Here is a 21,043-nt window from a genome sequence, read left to right on the forward strand (position 1 = left end):
GAGAGAGGGAGGAAGGAAGGGAGAGAGGGAGGGAGGAAGGAAGGAAGGGAGAGAGGGAGGAAGGAAGGGAGGAAGGAAGGAAGAGAGGGAGGAAGGAAGGAAGGAAGGGAGAGAGGGAGGAAGGGAGGAAGGAAGGAAGAGAGGGAGGAAGGAAGGAAGGAAGAGAGGGAGGAAGGAAGGAAGAGAGGGAGGAAGGAAGGAAGAGAGGGAGGAAGAAAGGAAGGAAGGAAGAAGGGAAGGAAAGATGGAAAGGGGAAGGAGGAAGTCATCTATTTCTTGGGGGGGGAGAGAAAGGGAGAGATCAGAGAGCCTCCTCCCCCATGAATCCAGACTTTGAGTCCAGAGCAGGAATTCCGGGTTAAGGGTGGGATATTCAATTGATACAGATGTGAAAAAAAAAAAAAAAATCAGGAAAAACTGGACCCCCTCACTAGGAAGAAAAGCAGGGTTTCATAACTTTGCATATAAAAACTCCCTCCTGAGCATATCCGAGAACTGAAGGTGGAAGGCATTTGGCATAGATGAAGAACCAGGCCGATTTTTAACCAGATTACCACAGACCACCAGGCTGGGAGAAAAAATGGACGCAAGCTTGGGAGAGTTTGCCAGCCTGGTGCAAAGGCTGGGTTTCACTGCCCAGGGCCCACAGCCTCCAGCAGATCTAGAACTTCCCCCCCTTTCAGAAGGTTCCATTCCGGAGGGTCCCTCACAAAGCAGCCAGGCCCTGGCTGAGGGGTGGGAGGGATGGGCTCCCTCGGGAAAATGGCCTCCTCCCTTATGGAGTCAGTGACTGAGGAAACCCATGGGCTCTAATCTGGGAGGGCAGATCTCAGCCCACAAAGAAGGGGGTCTTCTCAGAACTGAAACTTGTGCCCAGGAGGGGTCCTCTGGGGTTTGCCGGACTCCCCCTCTTCCTTAGGGGCAGCATCTGCCCTCCTTCACTCTGACTTACCTGGACTTCTGGCTGAGCCCCCTGGGAGCAGGGGTAGTCCTGCCCAGCAGTCCCCACACAGCTCCCGGGTTTTCCGGATGAGGGCCCCTCTCCCAGATCATGGGGCTCCATTGCCAGTGTCTGAGGAAGCTGCCATAGCCAAAACTCTTCTCCCACAGCCGCCCGGCTGAGTCTCACCACCTGGGCCTTCCCCACCTCCGAGCCCCCACGCTGGGAAGGACCAAGCCCATGTGTGCCACCAGTGGTCTTTCCCACCCACCCCATTTCCCAGCTGAGGAAGACTGGGCTTTTCTGTCACACTTGGAGAGGAGTTGAGCTCCGTGGGAAAGCTCCACAACCCCAAGCTGGAAACCCGATGCATCCAGGAAGGAGGTGGCTTTGCCCACCAAGGCAACTGTGGAGAATAAAAGGGAGCTCCTGCCGGGTCTCTGCCCTCCCTCCCCCTTCCTTCTGGGGTGACAGAACCCCGCGTTCGCCCCTTGGTCCAAACCGGAAAATCTCGTGCTGCAGCTCCTTCCAGGAGGGGCACCTCTCTCCCCAGGGTGTGTGGGAAAGGACTCTCTGGGTCTTACTGCCCACCTCCATCCCCTGGAGCAATGAGGACCCTTGTTCTGCTTCCCCTCCCCCCATGAAAACAGCTTAAGCTCAGCCCCAGTTCTCTTCAGGTTTTTTACTAAAGCACTCAAACCAATTCCCGTGTGATATACAAAGATCCCCAAGCAGGGGAGGGAGGGTCCCCTACACTATCAGGGGCCTAGCTTTGTCATCAGTCACCCTGCCCAGCCCCTGACCCATGCAAGTCCGCCACCTCAGATGGACATGACAGCCCGGCTCTCCCAGGGGCCCTGAGCCTGAGTCTGGGGGCCCCAAAGCTGGTAGTGAGGGCCAGAGCCTGGGCTCATCCCTTTCTGCTCTACCTCCTGCTCCCACAGGCCCTTTGGCAAGGGCAGGGAGAGCCCTCTGTCTGAAGAGGGCCTGGGGGTAGTGATGCTGGCTCCTCCCCTCTCAAGGAATTGGGGATTTAAATGGGGAAACTGAGGCACAGAGAGGTGAAGTAGGGACACAAGATCTCAGAGCTGGGAAGGGACCTCAAAGATCAGAGTCCAACCCCCTCATTTTACAGATGAGGAAACTGAGGCCCAGAACGGTTAAGGAAGTTGCCTAAGGCCAGCCAGGCAGTGGTGGGGCTGGGGCCACAAGGGGTCCCTGACGTGAGGCAGAGGGCAGCTGGGCTGGGGGGGGGGCAAAACGCAGGTGAGAGGGCCCCCCCAATGGTGCCGAGTCCCCCTGGCCTCCCTCGGACTCAGAGTCCCCAGAAAACACCTCCTCAATAGAACCTGAGGTGCTGGGGGGGCAGGCACCCTGGCTGGAACAGCGAGCCCCTCCCGCCCCCTGGGGTGCCACTGGAGCCCACGATGCGAGGACGCCCAGGTCCCTGAGCCAGCAGATCAGAAAATAGGAAGAAGCCTTCTGCCTCAGACAGACGGACAAACAGACAGACCGATGAGTGCCAAGCCACCGGGGGGCATCTCGAGTCCTGCCCCGGGAGAGGCATGAGGGCGCCCTGCCAGCCCTGCCTGGCCCAGCCCCCCAGGGAAGGGTGGCCCCATGCCCACAGCCGCCAGGGCAGCTCCTCAGCAGTCAGTCCCGGGCCAGCAGGCACCCCTGCCCCTGTTCTCCATGGACACCCTGAAATCCTGGGCGGCGGGTGTCATCCTCGGGCCGGCCGTGGCGGGGCGCGGCCGATGTCCACGGTGATGTTGGTGAAGAGCGGCTGCCTGGACACCTCGAGCACGCGGTAATGCACCGACCCAATGCCGTCCCGCTTCATGGTCAGCTTCGTGTTCTGGATCTTGGTGAACCTGGGAGGGGGGGCTCAGGGTCAGCCTCAGAGCTCCAAGCGGGGCTGAGGGCAGGGCAGGATTCTGGAAGTAGGGGAAGGCTGGGGAGGACTCTGGAGGTAGGGGCCAGGACAGTAGGGGAGGGATGGGGAGGACTCTGGAGGTAGGGGCCAGGCCAGTAGGGGAGGGATGGGGAGGACTCTGGAGGTAGGGGCCAGGACAATAGGGGAGGGCTGGGGAGGACTCTGGAGGTAGGGGCCAGGACAGTAGGGGAAGGCTGGGGAGGATTCTGGAGTTAGGGGCAGGAAGGAGGGCAAGAGAAGCAGTGAGAAGGGTGGGGGAGGACCCTGGAGGTAGGGGCAAGGACAGTAAGGGAAGGCTGGGGAGGACTTGGGGAGCAGGGATAGGGAGGAGGGCAGGGGAGGACTCAGGACCCTAAGTAGGACAAAGGGGAGGTCCAGGGCAGACGGCAGCACTCTACATCAGAGATCATCAGCATGACCTGCCAGTGCTCCGGGATGGCCCCTGAGCCAAACAGTAAAATCCCAATGCAGCATTTGGAGGCAGGAGCTGGGGCCGATGCCCAACCTGCTGCTCAGTGCCTCTGGGACCTTGGGCAAAGTGCTTTACCTCTGAGGTGCCAGTTTCCTCAATGTAAGATGTGCAGTCTGAGCCCTAGGATCCTTGGGGATGCCATCAGTGGAGAGGGAGGACCAGGAGTGCTAGAGACCGCTTCGAGAAGGGGGCAACATGAAAACATCGGCCTTTAGTCCTCTACCCACCAATGCCCACGGAGAGGAAATCAGGTACGAGCAACAGCAGAGCCGGGGAGATTCTGGGGCTCCACAGAACTATGGAGATCAGATCAAGGAACTATGGAAATCGTGGGAGCACAAGAGTCAGAGCGCAAAGACAAGGAAAGACACCCTTCTGTCACTCTCCATGCCAACTGTCAACTACCAGCACAGAGAGGAAGGGGCCTGCCTTCCTGCCATTGGCCCCCTCATCTTGAGAGGCTTCACATGGCTTTTTTAGGGGGAAATGGGATACAATTTATTGAGGAAGTGACATCTAAACAAGAAGCATTGGTGCAAAGAGAGAAAATCCTGACAGCAAAGCAGGGGAACTGCGATAGGGAGCACTGGATGAAGATCCAAGAAGGTATGAATTTACTACAGACCATTCAGACAGAAGAAGAAAATCAATGACAAATCCGGAAACAGCCAGCAAGGGAGTGCCCAATTACCCTCAATGAGCTCAAGTCACCAAGCATTGATTTAATTGATTCAGTGATTCTAATGAGAAAAAAAGAAGCCCCATTGCAAGGAGGCGAGTGTGGCCCGAGAAGTAAAGCTCAGAGCATCTCTATTCCAGCGAGGAGCATCTCCTAAATCAAAAGTACCTGGGATGTCTTGGAAGATAACAAAGATAATCAGGTTTGACAGTCTTGATTATTGGCTTGAAGAAAACAGAGATATACCCTCTTATCCTGCATGGGCTAGCCCCCATCGAGGGTGATGTCCTCCAGGGTGCTGGCCCACGAAGCCTTGAGGTCTAAAATCTCTCCAGAGAGAGCCTGGTTATCTCCATAGGAAAAGCCACACGGAACCAGGCCAGCTCTCGCCCAGATGAAGAGCCCTCAGCAGCCGTCTGCCGGTATGCGTTTCCTGGATATGTATTACCAACAGAGAATGTGCAAGGAGGCTGAAGGACCATTAGAGGCAGAGCATCCTCGCCAACTCCAGGCTTTGTTCCCCAAAAGGGCCACTTGCTCTCAGCAGTATCCTGGAGAACTACGTGGCCGTGAGGTGTGGAGAGTGAAGCGACCCCTAACCGCCAGAGCTGTCCCAGAGTGGTCAGCCAGCAGCAGCATGGGGAGGCCCACTCCAGAGATCTTGAAGCAGGAGCTGAACATCCTGGGACAGGACCCCATCTTTGATTTTGCCTCCTACCCTGCCCCCTCACTACTGGTCTGTCCTTTCTGGACCAACGCCTATCACCATATGCTTAGGAGCAAGATGAAGGGGCTTGGGTGAAAGTAGCTGGAAGGTGGTTCAGACCCAAAGGAGTCGTGGGTCAATACCAATCGAAAGAAGGTGTCTTAGGGAATGCCCCAGAACTCCGTGCTTGGTATAGTATGTTTGTCAGTGACACAGCTGAAGGCACATTTGGCATAACTAACAGATTCAGAAATAAGACAGAACTGAGAATAGTTCCCATAATGACAGAATAGGGACCTGAAAAGACCTAGAAAGACTCAGAATCAATAGAAAGTCACACACTTGCCTAGAGAAAAAGACAACTTGGGAGCCACAAGAATGCTCTTCAAGTCAGAATCTCCCATCCATATGGCAGAAATACTTTCTACAAGAAGAGAACTGGGAGATTTTTACATGGTGAGCCCCATACAAAGTGATCTTTTTTATGTTAAGTCTATGAAAATGGGGGGAACCTCATTACTGATGGTGGAATCATTCATCAGTCAGCACAAAGACCAAGCCACTATAAAACACAAAGAATAAAAATGAGATAAAGATACAATCAGCAACAAAACTGACTCCAGCCTGACTGATTAAAATAAGCTGTTAACAAGAAGACAGAGGAATGGATAAAGAAACTGCAAGCACCTCTCGTCCATCAGACTGCCTAGATAGAGCAGAATAGATTCCAAGAGGCTCAGAAAGCAGCTAGGTGGGGCCCCACAGACTACATTACCCAGAGGAAATAAGCTGAAGAAGGCCAACTTTCAAGAATGAAATTCTGTGGAAACAAAGTAACAGCAACAATAGTATCTACATTACATTGTAGGGTTACATACTCATTGCTACCTCATTTGATCCTCACAACATTGTTGTCCGTCTGTGTTACTAGCTTTGTTTGACAAATAAGGAACCCAGGGGCAGCTAGGTGGATAGAGCACCAGCCTTGAATTCAGGAGGACCTGAGTTCAAATCTGGTCTCAGACACAACACTTCCTAGCTGTGTGGCACTGGGCAAGTCACTTAACCCCAGCCTCAGAAAAAGGAAAGGAAAAAAAAAAAAAAAAAAGCCAAATGAGGAACCCGAGGCTGAGGAATCAAGTGGCTTTTCCTGATTTCTATCTGCTTGGTGTACTATACTATCTAACTCCATCTAATTCCAAAAAAGGGGGGAAGGAAATTTTCTAAAGAAATAGATGAGAAGGGGCAGCTAGCCCTGAAGTCAGGAGGACCTGAGTTCAAATTTGGTCTCAGACACTTAACACTTCCTAGCTGTGTGACTCTGAATAAGTCACTTAACCCCAGTTCCCTCGGGAAGGAAGGAAGGGAGGAAGAGATGAGAACATAGGGAGGGAGGGAGGGAGGGAGGAAGGAAGGAAGGGAGAGATGAGGACATTAGGGAACCCACTATTATCTTTGAAAAGGCTGAGTCCAGTGGAGCAAAGCAAGGCGAAGGTAACTTAAGATGGACAAAGAGAACCTCTTGAGTAGCTGTGAGTGGCAGAAACATTAGACTGAGCTGCAGTTCAACAACCAAAGCTGAGGGGGAAGGGAGGTTCAGAGGAGAGACAAAACTACTTACTGCTCAGAGTGAAATGCAACAGAGGAAGTTAAGTAAGCATAGTGAAGTCAGGAGGACCTGAGTTCAAATCCGATCTCAGCCACTTAACACTCACTAGCTGTGTGACCCTGGGCAAGTCAGTTAATCCCAACTGCCTCACCAAAAAAAGAAAAGAAAAAAAAAAAAATTCAGAAAAGGAGGAACTGCTCAATTTGAATTTTCATTCTATTTTCTCTACCAAGTAGAACAAATTTCACACTTGGAAATAATAGAATAAATGTGGAGAGCAAGAAAGGGATACCCAAGATCTATAGTTTCTTTGGTAGAATTTCAGGTGCCCTGGCCATATTAACTATTAACATATTAACTGGCCCTGAAAAAAAAAAACACAAAACAAAACAATTGGATGGGCACTGGTGGTGAGGTCTAGAAGATCCAGTTTAAAAAGTGGGGGGAGAAGGGGAGAGAAAATAGAATCCTTAGACTATAGGCCAGAGAGCCCCACATTAATACCTGGCATAATTCTAGGGCCTATTATTAAAGAGACCATAGAGGAGCAGTCAGTATAGAAAGCAGTGATGACAAAAACGATTGTGGCCTCAAGAACAAATTGTGCCCTTCTCCAGCAGGTTTAATTGGCTGGTAACTAAGGAAAATGTGATCAATCTTAGAGATTACAGACATTACAATTCATTCAAGCACACACTTCTTGAGGACAAAGAACTATCTTCTGCCCCTTTTGGAATCGCCAGCATTTAACAGTGTTTGGAACATAGTAGGCACTTTAATAAATGAGCTATATTTACCTAGATGTGAGGCAAGCATCCCCCACACTATTTATGGGGGAAAGTCAGCATGCTGCCAGATAATGCAATTAGATAGATTCTCACTGGATGTATGGTCAAAGGGAGAGAATTGTTGAGGATAACATCATGTCCATTTGGTGGGAAGTGTCCAGGAGAGCTCTCCCAAATCCAGAGTTCCCTTTTTGCTGCTGCCTTTGGTGCTTTTATATTGATGACTGTGACAAGGCCATTGATGATGCGCTTATTATATTCCTGGCTGACACCAGGCTATGTGCTGTATAACATATCTCGGAAAAGCAGAGCACTGGACTGAATCTAATAAAATGAAACTGAATAGGGATCGATGTAAAGTTGGAATTCTAGGTGTGGCTAGCCGGCATCTTGTCTGATTAAGACCTGAGGATCTCTGAGGCCTACAAATGCAATCAATCAGAAGTGTGCCTTGGCGGCCCAAAAAGCTGAGGGGAATCTGGGCCACACAGAGAGGCAGAGCTGCTGGGAACAAGAGGTGATCCATCCTCTGTCCAGGGTCCTGCTCCAGTTATCCACAGGCTTATGCTGGAAGAACCCATAGACTGGGAAGCATCCAAAGGAAAGGGGCCAGGAGGATGAAGAGCCTGGAGTTTGTGACAAAGGAGAAGCATCTGAAGGGACTAGAGAGTCTTCTAATTCCTACTTTCTAAGACTTGAAAGACCTTAGCCTCAGAGGACGGAATCACAATGGGAGGCAGCAGTCAGAGAAGCCTGAAGTTGGGAAATACTTCCTGTCCATTGATTCTTTAATCAAAGTGGAATGGATGGCTTCAGGAGGTGGTGAGCTGCCCTTCCCAGCAGAAGTGCAAGCAGTAGCTGAATGATTATTTGTCTTACAGTTCCCAGAAGGGATTCTTTTTCAAGTACACACTGGGGACAAAACTATCCAGCTCTTAAGTTCTAGGACTGTAAAAGGAAAGAGCTTGCAGCTGGGTCAGACCGAGCCCACACAGCTGGCCTGGGCCCAAGGCCACAGGATCCTAAAGCCCTCAAGGGATCTGGTTCCAATGTATCTGAAAGGGAAGATGTTCCCAGGGCCCTGGAAAATGGGGCCTTAGAAATAAGCCAGAAAGAGAGAGTCCGTAAGATGGATTCAGAGACATGCCTAAAGGCAGCCAAGGACATAGATGCACAGATCCAAGCAGTCACCCAACTGACCAAAGGTCACAAATAAGAGCCTACTGAGCTTCTTCCTTGATGACTGAGAAACAGCCTTGGATTTAGCCTAGCAGAACAAGAAAGGTTCAGCTCCCTCATTAAAATGACACACTGCTCATTAAAAGATGGAACAGGATAACCTCAACTCCAGTTCCAGATTTCAAGCAAGACATAACACAGGAACGTAGGCTTACCAGAGACTGGGCCCCATCAGGAAGAGGACTGCTCTTGCCAAAGATATCAGGTTAGCAGAAGTGCATCCCAGCACGCTGCTGACCCTCCAAAGGGAGAGTTAGGAAAATAACAAGAACATTGGGGACAGAGAAGGGCCACAAGACGCAAGGCCCAGAGAATTCTTCTGAGGGGCCCCAGAGCCGGGCCAGATCCTGCAAAGGGACAGGAGGTGGCCAACAGACTGCGCTACTGCCTTGCAAAGATGGCTGTCCTCTGAATGACTAGCTTTGTAGTATCAGCTGGAGAGTCACGAAATGCTGCAGCCTCAAGAGCTGAGTGAAGGACCACTCCAAGGGTGACGGCAAGGATAAAGCCACAGTGTCCCAGTGAAGGAACTAGAGTCAAGACCCATGGGCTGGTCAGGGAGCAAGAGTAAGGACCTGATGGCCCTGAGAGGAGCAAAAGAAACCCCGGGCACATGAGAGGGATAGGGAGACGTGGGCAGAAGTCATCACAATAGGCAGGCAAGTGGAAACTGCAATCTGCAAGGCTGTAGGGCATGAATATTGAGGAGGATGAGGACCCTATATGGTTACATGGAGAACCCAGAGGGCACAACCAGAAGCAATGGTGGGGTAGGGGAGGGAGCAGGGATGGCATCAGGAAAGACTTCCCACCAACGTGAAATGCCCCAAAGTTGAGTTTCCTTAGGAAATGGTGGAGATTTTTAAGCAGAGACTAAGTGATCACTTGCCATTTGTGGAACAGGGCAACTCCTTTTCAGGTGGGGACTGGCCTAGGTAACTAGAATCCCGAGTCATGGATATAAATGGTTCCCTGTCCACTTGCCAAGCTGGTCTCCATAAAGTGCATCTGCATCTGCACTTGGCCCTGTGCACTTGCCCAATTTTTACAAATGACCTGGAAGGAAGTCTTCAAAGAAGGCTAGGGAAGTCCTTGGTGCAGAAGGAGGTTTTTCTAAGAATGTGGCGGATTCTGAGAATCCTCAGGAGCTGTCAGGCAGAAGCCTGGGGCTGGGTGGAGAAGAGGCAACATGGCAAAGTGGAAAGAGTAGAAGCTGTGAAATCAGAAGACTTGGGCTCCAGGTTCCAATCTTTCTCCCCATTTATTACTAAGTGACTTTGACCTCCATTCCTCCTCGGAGGTCCCTGAGCCTATGGCTTCTATGTGGCCCTGGATGGCAGAATCAGGAGGAGTGGGGCAAGCTGCCAAGGCAGACAGGTCAGAGGGCGGAGAGCACTGTCCCCGAGGCCATTTCAGAAAGCACAACCTTTAACCCTTTACATCCTTGATGTCTCATTCTCCCACCCACCCCGTAACCAAGCTGTTACCAAAGTTTGCCATTTTTCTCTTTGTAACATCTCTCCAAGACACCCCCTTGTGTCTGCCACGGGTCCATCACCTCACACCTGGACTACCACAATAGCCTCGATGCAGGCTGTCTCTGCCCGCTTCCAGCCCACCCTCCACTTGAGGCTGAGCCACGCTCCCTACCCCTACCCCTATGCCTGCTCGATAAATTCCAATGGCTCCTTCTTACTCCTAAGAGCAAATCCAGCACTTCCTGTCTGGCGTTCAGTACCCTTCCAAACCTGGCTCTTTCCGACCCTTTTTTACTTTGTGCTTCCAATCCAGGCAAACTGGCTTCCTTGCTTCTTGGACACAACCTCCTATCTCCCATCTTTGGGCCTTTGCATGGTCCGCCCGCCCCCCGCCCCCGCCTGGGATGCCCTCCCTCCTCCTGCTACTTCATGAATTGATAGAAATCTCCGCATGTACTCGGCTTTGCACGTTAACATCTGCGTTCCTGATGTTTCTCCTGCTTCATATGTAGCGCTCTGAGGAGCAGGATCATGTCAGTTGCTGGAGTCCCTGTACTTAGTGCAGGGCCAGGCACCCAGTTTCCTCCTCACTACCTGTGCTGCTGTTCTAGCTCCTACTCCAAAGCTCACACACAAGCCAGCTCTTGCCCGGACTCCCAGACTGAAGCCCACCTTGTCCCTGCTCCCAAGCGCCTGAGACCACCCTCACCTCATCCCCAAAATCCCTTGCTCACTCTCCATGACCCATTCCTCCAAACACGCCAGGTTCCGCCCCACTGTTCTCTCTCTAGTCTGTGCTTTGCCCTTCTCTCCCGCATTGCGACCCACATCAGGGCTACCTCCTCACTGTGGTCTCTCTAGCCCTCTCAGCTCCTCCCCACAGTACTGGGTCCCATTGCTTTGTATCCCATGCTTTTATGAAAAGGGTAGGTCTTCCCCTGCCAAAGTCCAGAGTTCAAGTCCCATATTACCAGGACCACGGCCCCACCACCCCCGCCTGCCAGAAGACCACCTCCTTTTGCTTTCTTCCCCCTCTCCAGTCTAGCACCAAAGCCTGATGAATCCTTCCCTCACTCCTGGGTTGCTTCAAAAGCCACTGGCTCCAGTCCATGCTTCAGTCACCCAAAAGCCCAGATCTGATGAGCTCACAGAGAAACTCAAGAGCCAACCTGTCTTTCCAGCCTCCTCTCCCACCACACCCTTTGTAGCTCAACTCTCAGGGGCCTGCCCGTCTGCTGTGTCCCAGGCTCTGGTTCACGGAGTGCTCTCCCACTCATCTTAAGACTAGCCTTCTAGGGCAACTCGATGGTGCAGGGGAAAGAGCACCAAGCCTGGAGTCAGGAAGACCCCAGTTCCAACCTGGCCTCAGATACTTAATACTTACTAGTAGCTGTGCGACGCTACACAAGTTCCAACTGTCCCCCAAAAACAAACAAATAAATAAATAAAAGAACTCGACTTCTAAGTCCCATCTCCTCCACACCCTGAACTCTAGGCCCTGGCCTTCTCTTCCTAGAGTGACTGGATTTGAAGTATCTCTAGAACAGAGGCCACAGCCTCTCCTCAGAAACAGAAGCCCAACCTCTTGCTGGGTGTTCCTGGGACTAGGAGGGCTTTTTGCACAGTGCCCAGAAGAAGGATGGGCACAAGCACTGAATCTAACCTCTCAACATACTTAAATTATAAAAATGGTTTTCTTAAGAACTGCTGAGGTCTTTATTCTTAACTGTGCCTCAGGCTGCCTGAAGGCACTGAGGGGAGGTACCATCTCAGGATGGAGGGCAAGGGTCAGGGGCCGTCTTGGGGGGGAGTCAGGGGTCACCTCTGGGGGTTGGGCTCATTATGCTTGTCCCGATCATGCTTGATCATTCGGTATCGGCCGATGCGGATGTCTGGGCGGGAGACCTTCATCCCTGAGAGGGAAATCCTAGGGGAGATGGAGGGGGGTGGGACTTAGGATGAGTAAAGATCTCTGAGCCAGGGGCAACGATGGAGGCCCAGTTAACCCTTAACTGCCCAACCCTCTGCCCTTGCCCCTACAGATACCCCCCATCCCTGTCACCCCCACTCAGCCCAACACCCCAAGCCCATGCCTCCTATCCCCACCCTCCTAGCCTGGCTGACTCTTGAGGCCAGTCCCCACCCACCCCACTTCACCCTCTTGGCACAAGCCAAGTCCCAGCCTCACCGGTTGAAGATGTCGTCGTCCTCACCTCCCCAGCCCCAGTACTCATTGGGGAAGCCATTGATCTTCAGAAATTGGGCCTTGCTCAGACCCGATACACCCCCGAAGTAACCGGCATAGGGCAGTCTGCAGAAAGCCAAGAGCAAAGGGGCTCAGTCTAGCAGCCTGGGCCCAAGGGCTCCACTCACCCCTCATCCTGAGAGAACCAGGAGCTTCTAGGGCAATGGCAGGAGGGGGCTGGGCACTCTAGCAAGACCTGAAAGCAAAGACCCCAACCCCCAGGGAAGCAGAAGAACCTTGCTCACCGGAAGCCAAACTTGTCCATGGCAATGGCAAAGTGGCGAGGCTGCTCCCCACAGCGGTAGAGGTTGCGGTCGTCCATGGGCACCAAGTCCACGTCACTGAAGATGAAGCAGTCATAAGCAGGGTCTTCCTTCAACGCTTCCAAGAAACCAACGTTGAGGAGCTTGGCCCGATTAAATGTGTCCTCGCCATGCTGGGGGAGAGGGGAGGCACGGAAGAGGAGACAACACAAGGTGGTCACTAGACTGCCCTCCCCCCCGGCAGACTTGGCCGGCCCCACTGCCTGCCTCAAGAGCCCCAGGCCAGGCTCCATCCTCTGATCACTTCATAAGACAACCTTCTTCCACTACCCCCCTGAGAGAAAGAAAGAGGGCCTCCCAGGAGGAGAGCAAGCATCCTCCAAGGGCAGCAGACAATCCAGGGAGCAGCAACTCGGGGCCAGGCTGCAGTGGGTGCCTGGGGACAAGGACGGTCCCACTCTCAACAAAATGGCTTTCTACTGAAGGTTAAAGTACAGAGCCATATTGAGACAGGCGCCTGAGAGGGGCCGATACAGAGAGCCAGGGGTGGGGGTCAGCACTGCTGCTGGCACTTTGAGATCCACAAGTGCAGAACAGAGGGTGGCCCTCCCTGACTGTACAACCCTAGGCCTCAATGCTCCTCATGTTCACAGCTCTCATCTTGAGAAGCAAACTGAAATCCAAAGATGAAGAACAATTTGCCCGGGGCCCACAGGAGCAAAAAGCAAAAGCGCTCTCATCACCCCATCCTGCTCATCAACCACAAAGTGGACTCTGCCCAGTGCCAACAGTGGTGCTTTCTGGGCCACAAGGAAGAACTGGCAACATCTGACTCATCCTAAAACTTAAAAACAAGCAGCTGTCCAGGGAAGCAAGCAGCTGGGAGAAGAAGGCATGTGGGTACAAACAAGTGGGATTACATTTGCAGGTGGGGACACCCTGAGCAGACTGGCACATCTGCAGGTGGGTATACTTCGAGGAGACTGGCGGTATTGTCGATATTGTTCCTCAGTGGCTCAGGCTGGCCTCAGAGGGCTCCAGCCTTAGTGGTTCAAGGCTCTGGGCCGGCTGAGCGGGACGCCTGACCTGCTCCCCGGGCCCCCTTTCCCCACTCCCCCAGTCATGCACACCTGGCTGATGACGTAGATGCCATACCGCAGCCGCTGCCGCCGCAGAATAGGATGCAAATAGTGCAGCCAGTATCGAAGGTGGTGCTCCCGGTGGCGGAAGGGAATGATGATGGCCACGGTTTGCCGAGGGGTACAGTCGGGAGGGGCGTAACGGCCCCCTCCTTGCACACCAGGGTTCTCCTGCTGGACCCGATCCATTGGCATGGGTGAGCTAAATTCAATCAGTAGCCGGCCCACTGGGGGGAGGAAGGGGGCTGTTGTAAGGGAAGCCGCCAGGGGACTCAAGCCCCAATGCCCCCCCCCTTATACACACAGAGCTGTCCCCCATGCTCTGCAAGGGGCCTCACCTAACCCGGGTGGCATGTCAGGGCACGGGGGCAGGGGCAGCGTGGTGACCGAGTGGTTGGCGTCCGGCCGGGGACTAGGAGCCTCCGAGCTGGGGGCCGTGCCGTTGGGCCGGGAGCAGTTGGTGCCGATGCCCATGGCGGCGGCAGGGTGCGGTGAGCGAGCGGCAGTTCGGCGGCCGTGGGCACTGAAGCGACTGAAGAAGTCGAGGTGCTGGGCATAGACGTCAAAGTAGAGGATGACGGCGATGAGGAAGTGCAGTAGACAGAGGAGCAGCACAGCTTTGCAGATCCGCTCCAGGGTCCCCCCCAGCAGCCTGCTCATCTTCTGGCTGCCCAGCTCGGCCTGGGCATTGGTCCTGCCGGCCCTGCCAACAAACAGCCAGCTGGCTCCACTCTGGCAGCAGGCAGCCCCAGCTGGGACCCCACCGGCGGCCCCAACTCCTGATGGTCTGGGGGAGCAGGGAGCCACTACTGCCCCATCTTAGAGAAGCCCCAGCTCCCACAAAAGGCCCGATAGCTTAGCCAGACCGAACCCTTCCCGTACTCCCAGGGGCACAGAGCTGGGAGGAAAGGAGACCCTGAAGAGCAAGGCGGCCCAGACGAGGGTCCACAGCTCTTCTCTCGTGTATGGCTGGACTTCTCGGTCGGTTGGGGAGGATCTGGGACCCCACCCTGAGAAGCTGAGACAGGAGCTACCAGCACTCTGGGTCTGAACTAGATGCCAGGGAGGGCCTTAGGGACTGCAGACAGTGGGCACGCCCAGGGCCCTGGGAAGGGAGGAGGCAGCAGCGGGGTCCTTTTTCCAATAGAAGGTAGCACTGACTGGCACGGGGGGCACAGGTGGCACTGCCCAGGAGCAGCTGTAGGCAGGAGGCAGGGCCATCGTCACCTTCCACGGGATACTCCCAGACCCACAGAAGCAGCAGCACCTCCCGGCTCCAGAGGCTCGGGCCTTAGCCCCCAGCCAACCCAATGCTTCCATGTTCTCTCAGCCAAACAAGGCCCCAATTCAAGCACATGGCAGCTGAGTTCAGATCACAACAAACTCCCAGCTCCAAGAGGTGCCGGAGGCAGGGACCAGGGAAGGGAAGAAGAGAAGGAATAAAGCGGAGGGAAGGATGAATGGAAGTCAGAAGGTAAGGGGACCCAGAAAGGAAGGCACTGAATGAACGAAGCCTGAGGGAAGCCAGAAGAACGGGGGACAAAGGGAAGGCCAAAGCAGGTAGGGGCTGCTGAGCAAAGGAGGGGGGGCTGGAAGGGGAGGCTAGGGGCACCCTAAGGGGGGGGGACCTGGATGGGGGAGGGGGCTTCCCAACTCCCTAACTGCTGCATCTTTTTAGGCTCTTGATCAATGAGCTGGGATGGGTTAGGAGGAGAGGACCCAAAGAGCTCCGGGCTTCAGCCTTGGGGGAGCAGCGCGATTAGGCGGAGGGGTCTCGCAGACCAGAGGGGCTGTGGGCTCGGTCTGAGAGAACAAGAGATGGAGGGTCAGCACTCAGGACCCGGCCGGGCGGGACGCTAGGCTGGGCACTCAGGGCCCCGCGGGGCTGTACAGGTGGGAGGTAAAAGGGCTGGGCTGGCTCAGAGCAGGGTAGGGGCTGTACAGGTGGGAGGTGACGGGGTGGGCTCGGCGCTCAGGGGCCCGCTGGGCTGTACAGAAGAGGGGGAAATTGGGGCCCGCGGGCCGTACAGGTTGGGTCAGAGGGGATGGCTCGGCGCTCAGGGCCCCTCCCCGCATCCTCACCAGCTGCGCTCGGCGCTCAGGGCCCCGCGGGGCTGGGCTCGGGATCGGGGCCGGGGCCGGGCCGGGCCGCGGCCGCTCCATCCCCCATGGCCCCGGAGCCCGCTTAGCGCCTCCCCGGAGGCCCGATGCCGAGTCCCCTCTCGCTCCCGCCTCCTCCTCCGCCTCCTCCGCCGCGGGGCATGGTGCGGCCCGCCCGGGGCCGCCGGAGCCGGAGCCGGAGCCGCCGAGACGGAACCTCGCAGGGGAAGCAGGGAGCGGCGGCGCGCGCCCCCGCGTCCGCGCCCCCGCGCGCGCTCCGCCCTGCCCCGCCCCGCCCGTCCGCGCGCCCCGGAGCTCCAGGCCGCAGGCGCAGAAGCGGCGGAGGGAGGAGCCTGAAGAAGGGGTTGGGGCCTGGACAGAAAAAAAGACTCAGGCTGAAATTACCCCCAGAAGCCTCGGGGGCGAGCCCAAGAAACCCACAGGTGGCAAGCTGAAAAAACCCCGACAAGCAACTGGGGAGGGCGGGGCCTTTGCAATGGGGGCGGGCCTGTTCATACAAAATCTATAGCGGTCTCTCCCGGGAGCGGGACCAGGGTGGAGGGGAAGGGCCATTCATACAAAATCTACGGCTGACAGTCTCGGGGGTGGGGCCTCGAGAGAGGGGCGGGCCCTAGTAAAATCCATCGAGAGCTGCCTGGGGGCGGGCCCCGACCGAACACCTGGAGAAGCCAGGAGCTAGGAGCGGACCCTGGGCGGGGAGCTCGAGGAAGAAGAAGCGCCCCACAGAACCTCCCAGGCAGGGGGTCGGACAGCTCTGAGCTCCCCACGTGGCGTGGCTGTGCTGGGAGAAGCCTCCCGGGAGCCAGAGCGAACTGGGGAGACTGGAACAAAGTGGTCAGAGCTGGGGGGGAGGGGCTCCGAGAGCTGCCCAGGAGGGCTCCGGGCCCTGGAGATCGCCGGGGGAGTAGGAAGGGAACAGGGCTGCCAGAGGGCATCAAGTCGGGGAAGGCCTAACAGGGCACAAGGGCAGTTCCAAGGTCCTCCACACACTATACTGGATGCCCCACTCTCAAGCGTGTGAGCACTGGCACAGGAGCCTTTAAGATCCCTAAAGTGAGCCTGCCCACGAGAGTGAGAGTCTCTTCCCCTTCTCTGGGAGACGTGGGTGGGTCCAGGTAAAGCAAGACATGCCCCCGCCCCTCCGTGAAAGAATGAACAGGGAGCCGATGGCTGGGGTAACCCAGGACACAGACCTTTATTTCAAACACTGGTGAGGCGGGGGTGGGGCAGAGAACACAATCTCCCAACCCTGAGGCCAGGGCCTGCCCCTCTGAGGGACTCCAGAAGGGCAGAAAGCAGTGAGGGCCAGAGGGACACAGTATGGACACCAAGGGGAGGGGCAGCTCCCCTGGCTGGGGCAGCCAGGCCCCCCAGGAAAACCAATAAATTAAGAGTAGATCACAGCAGGGCAGGGCCCTCCCACTGCTCCAGGCCTAGTCTCCCATTTTTACTTTGGAAGTCTGCAAAAAAAAAGCACAGGAAGCGGACAAAGGACACACAAAGAAAAAAAAAAACAGGAGTGAGCAGCAGAGTCACAGCACCCTGGCCCTCCCCCTGCCCGGGGAGGGGACCCAGGCTTGGGGCTCATACCTGAAGGATGGCCACAATGACCCCAAAGAGGCCGATGGCACTGCCAAAGATCTCCACGATGAGGATCTTGACAAAGAGGCTGGCGTTCTGGGCATCGGCCAGGGCAGCTCCGCTGCCCACGATGCCCACGCACACGCCACAGAAGAGGTTGGACAGGCCCACAGTGAGGCCAGCACCGAACATGGAATAGCCTGGGGACAGAAGAGGGGAGTGCTGAAGGGGGCCCCACCAGAGCCCTCCCACCCCAGGCCCAAGAGAGCCTTGCCTACCTGCATGGTAGTTCCGGCTTCCGATGGTTTTGGGGGTGGTACCGCTAAAGGGCTGCAAGAGGCAGAAGTGCAATCAGGACAAGCCCCAGCCCGACCCCTCCCGCCCCAACACTCATCTGCCAGCCCAGGACGCCCTCTTCTGTCCCTCCCTACCTCTGCCATGTTGCTGATGACAATGGCCATGATGATGCCGTAGATGGCCACGGCCTCACAGAAGATGATGCTGTGGAATTTGGAAGCACAGGACAGGGGCTTGAGAAAGTTTGGTCCCTTTTGGGACCCGACTCCCCACCCTTTTCCTGATGGATTCTAATCTGGTTTCTTCCCCCAACAGGGGAAACAGGTGCACAGTAGTCTTGCTTGGAGGCTAACCTGGGAAGATGCTCCTTAGACCCTCCCAAACTCACCTTACCAAGTTCTTGGTCTTGATCCTGGGGGCCTTGACCCCTCCACCGATGATGGATGAGCCAGTGATGTAGATGCCCCTGCGGGGAGGTGGCGGTCCGTGAGCCCCGATCCTCCCAAAGGGGGCTCACACACCAGCGAGTGCCCACCTGCACCTTCCCCAATCACTCTTGAGTAGCCCATGCTGAAGGCCCCAACATCCCCAGTCTGCTCCCGACATCCAGACTTCAAGGGTTTCTCCCCTTGCCCCAATGCACACACTCACCAGGCTGCTCCCACCACGGACAGGGAGATAGCCAGTCCTATCCCGAGGTTGGACCACATATAGGGTGATGTCTCTGTGAGGAACCTGGCAAGCAAAGGAGGGATGCCTCAAGAAGAGGCTCAAGGAAGAGGAGCCCCACAGAACCTCCTAGGTTCTGGCCCATTAAAGACTCCCCCCCCCAGCCCTGGCCACCCAGCCATGTCCCCCGCTCTGACCATGGGTCCTCCCTTCAGGGGGTGCTGGGAAGCTGGGAAGGCCAGGCCATGACTCACCATGCTACATCAAAGCGGAAGCCCAAGTCAAATATAGTATAGCAGATTCCTAGGAAGAACAGAACAGAGCAGGGACTAGGAGCGGGCCCCACTTCCACAAGGGCCTCGGCCCAGGGCTGTGCTGGCCCAGGAACCAAAGGGAAAGAAAGGAGCAGAGGGGGTTCGGCTGAGTGGAAGGGGACAGGATGCAGTCTCTTGGGGATCCCTCACTAAGGTTTTTTCTGAGCCCAGGGCAGCACCCCGGGACTGTAGGGAGCCCCACCTCACGCAGACCTGCATCCTCTCTCAATAAAGAGGAGACCGGGGCTGCCCAGGACCACCCGGGACCATGGTCTCCACAAGAAGGCCACAAAGTCAAAGCTCTGGGGGCCTATCACTGTCTCTGTTTCTCAGTGGTTCGAGAGTCTTCACGCCCCACACGGGGTTTTCTTGGCAGAAACGTTCATTTACATAAGAAACTGGCAAACTGGGTGAAGTGACTTGCTCAGGGTCACACAGACAAAAAGCATCTGGGGCCAGAGTTAAATTCAGAAAGAGGAGTCTTCCCCACTCCAGGCCAACATTCTACCCTGGGTCTGCTTGGGGATTACGGGGGACTCTGAACAGAAAGGATGTGGAGGTCCCTAGTAGTTCTGCGGGCTGCTGAGGCACCTGTGGCTCTTCCATCTCCGGCCCACCTGGGCTGTCCCCCCAGGTGACCCCATGGCTCCCAAACCACAAGGGGAGTCAGAATGGCTCTCTAACAGGCAGTGCCTGGCGCCCGGGGGGAGGGGGGGGGCCATCCCCCAGCCCCCGGTTTAGAGACTCAGGAAGCAAAAGCTTCGGGCCCAGGAGCTGGGACTCCTGGTGGAGGGGGTTGACCTTCCCTGGGGCCTGTTTACCCAACAACCGGGAAGGACTGAGGGGAGCCTAAGTGGCTCAGGGCAGATCAAACCGGCCCAGGCCCGGGATTAGGGCAGCGAAGGGGAAGTGGTGGTTCGGGCGAGGCTTCCGGGACCCCGAGAGGACCCAGGCCTCCCTCCCTCCCCGAGCAGGTCCGGGCGGCTCCAGAGCGAGCAGAGGGGCGGCAGGAGGGCTGGGGGCGCACGGACGAGGTGGGGGTGGGCAAGGACGAGGGGTTCGGGGGCACGACTTCGCGCAAAAGCGCAGGGGCACGATTTCGGGGAAAGGGGCATCCCGTGAGAACAGACACACCCTGGTGGGCACGGACGAGCCCGGGAGGGCAGCCGCGGGCACGGGCACGGGCACGCCCGAGGGGAGGGTCGTGGGCACGGACACGCGCACGGGAGGTTACGGGGGCCGCAGGCACACGCAGGGCGCATGGGCACGGTCCGGGGTTCGCGGCCCGGGGTCGGTTTTGAGGGACTGGCTCCCTCGCCCCCCCCTCCCGCCCGTGGGCCACAGGCCCGGCTCTCACCTACGACAATCACGCAGCTCCAGAAGGCCACGGACAGGCCGGAGTAAAGCAGCGCGAGTCCCGTCATGGCGGCGACGGGGCCGGGGTCCAAGGCTGGAGTCGGAGCCGGAGGTCGGGGGCCGGGGGTCGGGGGTCTCGGTCGCCGGCCGAGCCCGAGCGCACTGAGCTCTGCCGCCTCCGCCCGCCCGTCCCCGCGCCGGGTCACCTGACGTCAGGGCCTTTGCCATGTGACCACGGGCTCCGCCCTCCGTTCATCCACGTGATCCCATGGAAGCGAACCGCAAAGGGGCCTGGGAATTGTAGTCGGCCGAGAGACTCGAGGAAGCGCCGGGTCCTGATGCGGCACCTAGGGAGAAACGGGCTGGCGGAAAATGGAGCAAAGCGGCCACCTTTCACTCCCCACGGCTCGCCGGAGCAAGAGCGCTCGAGGCACTCGGATCTGGGGGGAGGGGACATGTCAATCTCGCCCCTGTCACTACTGGTGTGGCCTTGGTCTCAGCGCCAGACACGAAAATACCCACAAAGCGAATGAGAGTTGGGGAGGAGGGGCATGGAAACGAGTCCGTGCGGGGGCTCTGTCCGCTGCGCTGCCTCGCGGCCCCACGTCCCCGTTCTTTGGCACCTCAACGATGAATGTACCTGTTCTTTAGTCTTCCTGGATTAAGAGACTTAATCCACCCGCCATCTTGTTTCCCTCTTTCCTTCCTAATTCTCTGTTGAGGGAAATGCGTTTCTGTACCAAATAGTGTCTGCATGTACATCCTTCCCTCCTCTTGTTCAGATTTCTACTTGCACACTGGGATGATGCTAAATGATTTTCCCTAAAGTTCCTCTCTTTCCTTCCCTTTCTTCCAACTCAAGACCTTTTACCGGCCGATTTTGACTCTTAGAAGTCAGTAATTGAGTAGTTCTCCCCATAGAACCCCAATCTGAGTATTAATTTCATCAAACATTCTCTGTGTACGAGGTTGTGCAGTCCTCTTCCCTTTGCTTTCAGGATCATCAAGACATACTAGGAGGGGCAGCTAGGGGGCGCAGTGGAGAGAGCACCAGCCCAGAAGTCAGGAGAACCCGAGTTCAAATCTGGTCTCAGACACTTCACACTTCCTGGCTGTGTGACCCTGGGCAAGTCACTTAACCCCAGCCTTGGGGAAAAAAAAAATCCTAGGGGAAGGGGGTGGTCAGTAGGGAGGGAGACAAATTTGGAACA

At 56.1% G+C, this 21,043-nt stretch overlaps 2 protein-coding genes across 3 annotated transcripts; both read right to left on the minus strand.

Moving 5' to 3' along the window:
- Positions 1-1,607: 1,607 nt before the first annotated feature.
- B4GALT2 (beta-1,4-galactosyltransferase 2) lies at positions 1,608-15,836 on the minus strand. 2 transcript variants are annotated; one of them, XR_012481888.1, is made up of 8 exons: positions 15,577-15,836; positions 13,833-14,197; positions 13,486-13,721; positions 12,338-12,528; positions 12,036-12,158; positions 11,670-11,774; positions 3,424-3,525; positions 2,677-2,814 (listed from the first exon to the last, which is right to left on the minus strand). XR_012481888.1 is itself a non-coding variant. In XM_074266147.1 (7 exons), exons 2-7 carry the CDS (start codon positions 14,152-14,154, stop codon positions 2,664-2,666), a joined length of 1,128 nt encoding a protein of 375 aa, XP_074122248.1. In that variant the 5' UTR covers positions 14,155-14,197; positions 15,577-15,836; the 3' UTR covers positions 1,608-2,663. The 2 variants fall into 2 exon arrangements, 1 of the variants encoding a protein (XP_074122248.1); XM_074266147.1 differs by lacking the exon at positions 3,424-3,525 and having other exon boundaries at positions 1,608-2,814.
- Positions 15,837-16,786: 950 nt separating this feature from the next.
- ATP6V0B (ATPase H+ transporting V0 subunit b) lies at positions 16,787-20,093 on the minus strand. The gene is made up of 8 exons (XM_074266152.1): positions 19,834-20,093; positions 18,417-18,465; positions 18,145-18,228; positions 17,882-17,959; positions 17,628-17,697; positions 17,475-17,526; positions 17,206-17,396; positions 16,787-17,075 (listed from the first exon to the last, which is right to left on the minus strand). The coding sequence occupies exons 1-8, from the start codon at positions 19,898-19,900 to the stop codon at positions 17,049-17,051; spliced, it is 618 nt and encodes a 205-aa protein (XP_074122253.1). The 5' UTR covers positions 19,901-20,093; the 3' UTR covers positions 16,787-17,048.
- Between the last annotated feature and the right edge of the window lie 950 nt (positions 20,094-21,043).

The sequence above is a fragment of the Sminthopsis crassicaudata genome, chromosome 4 (genome assembly GCF_048593235.1).
Source record: "Sminthopsis crassicaudata isolate SCR6 chromosome 4, ASM4859323v1, whole genome shotgun sequence".
Taxonomy (NCBI): Eukaryota; Metazoa; Chordata; class Mammalia; order Dasyuromorphia; family Dasyuridae; genus Sminthopsis; species Sminthopsis crassicaudata.

Bases quoted from the DNA above. Each gene is read 5' to 3' on its own strand.
- ATP6V0B (XM_074266152.1), bottom strand. From the start codon at position 19,900: ATGACGGGACTCGCGCTGCTTTACTCCGGCCTGTCCGTGGCCTTCTGG. The intron at 18,466-19,833 runs GTGAGAGCCGGG...TGTTCTTCCTAG, and splicing joins GAGCTGCGTGATTGTCGTAG to GAATCTGCTATACTATATTT. The intron at 17,076-17,205 runs GTATGAGCCCCA...TTTTTTTTGCAG, and splicing joins TCATTGTGGCCATCCTTCAG to ACTTCCAAAGTAAAAATGGG.
- B4GALT2 (XM_074266147.1), bottom strand. From the start codon at position 14,154: ATGAGCAGGCTGCTGGGGGGGACCCTGGAGCGGATCTGCAAAGCTGTG. The intron at 12,529-13,485 runs GTGTGCATGACT...CCTCTCCCCCAG, and splicing joins GCATCTACGTCATCAGCCAG to CATGGCGAGGACACATTTAA. The intron at 11,775-12,035 runs GTGAGGCTGGGA...CATCTCCCCTAG, and splicing joins GACGACGACATCTTCAACCG to GATTTCCCTCTCAGGGATGA.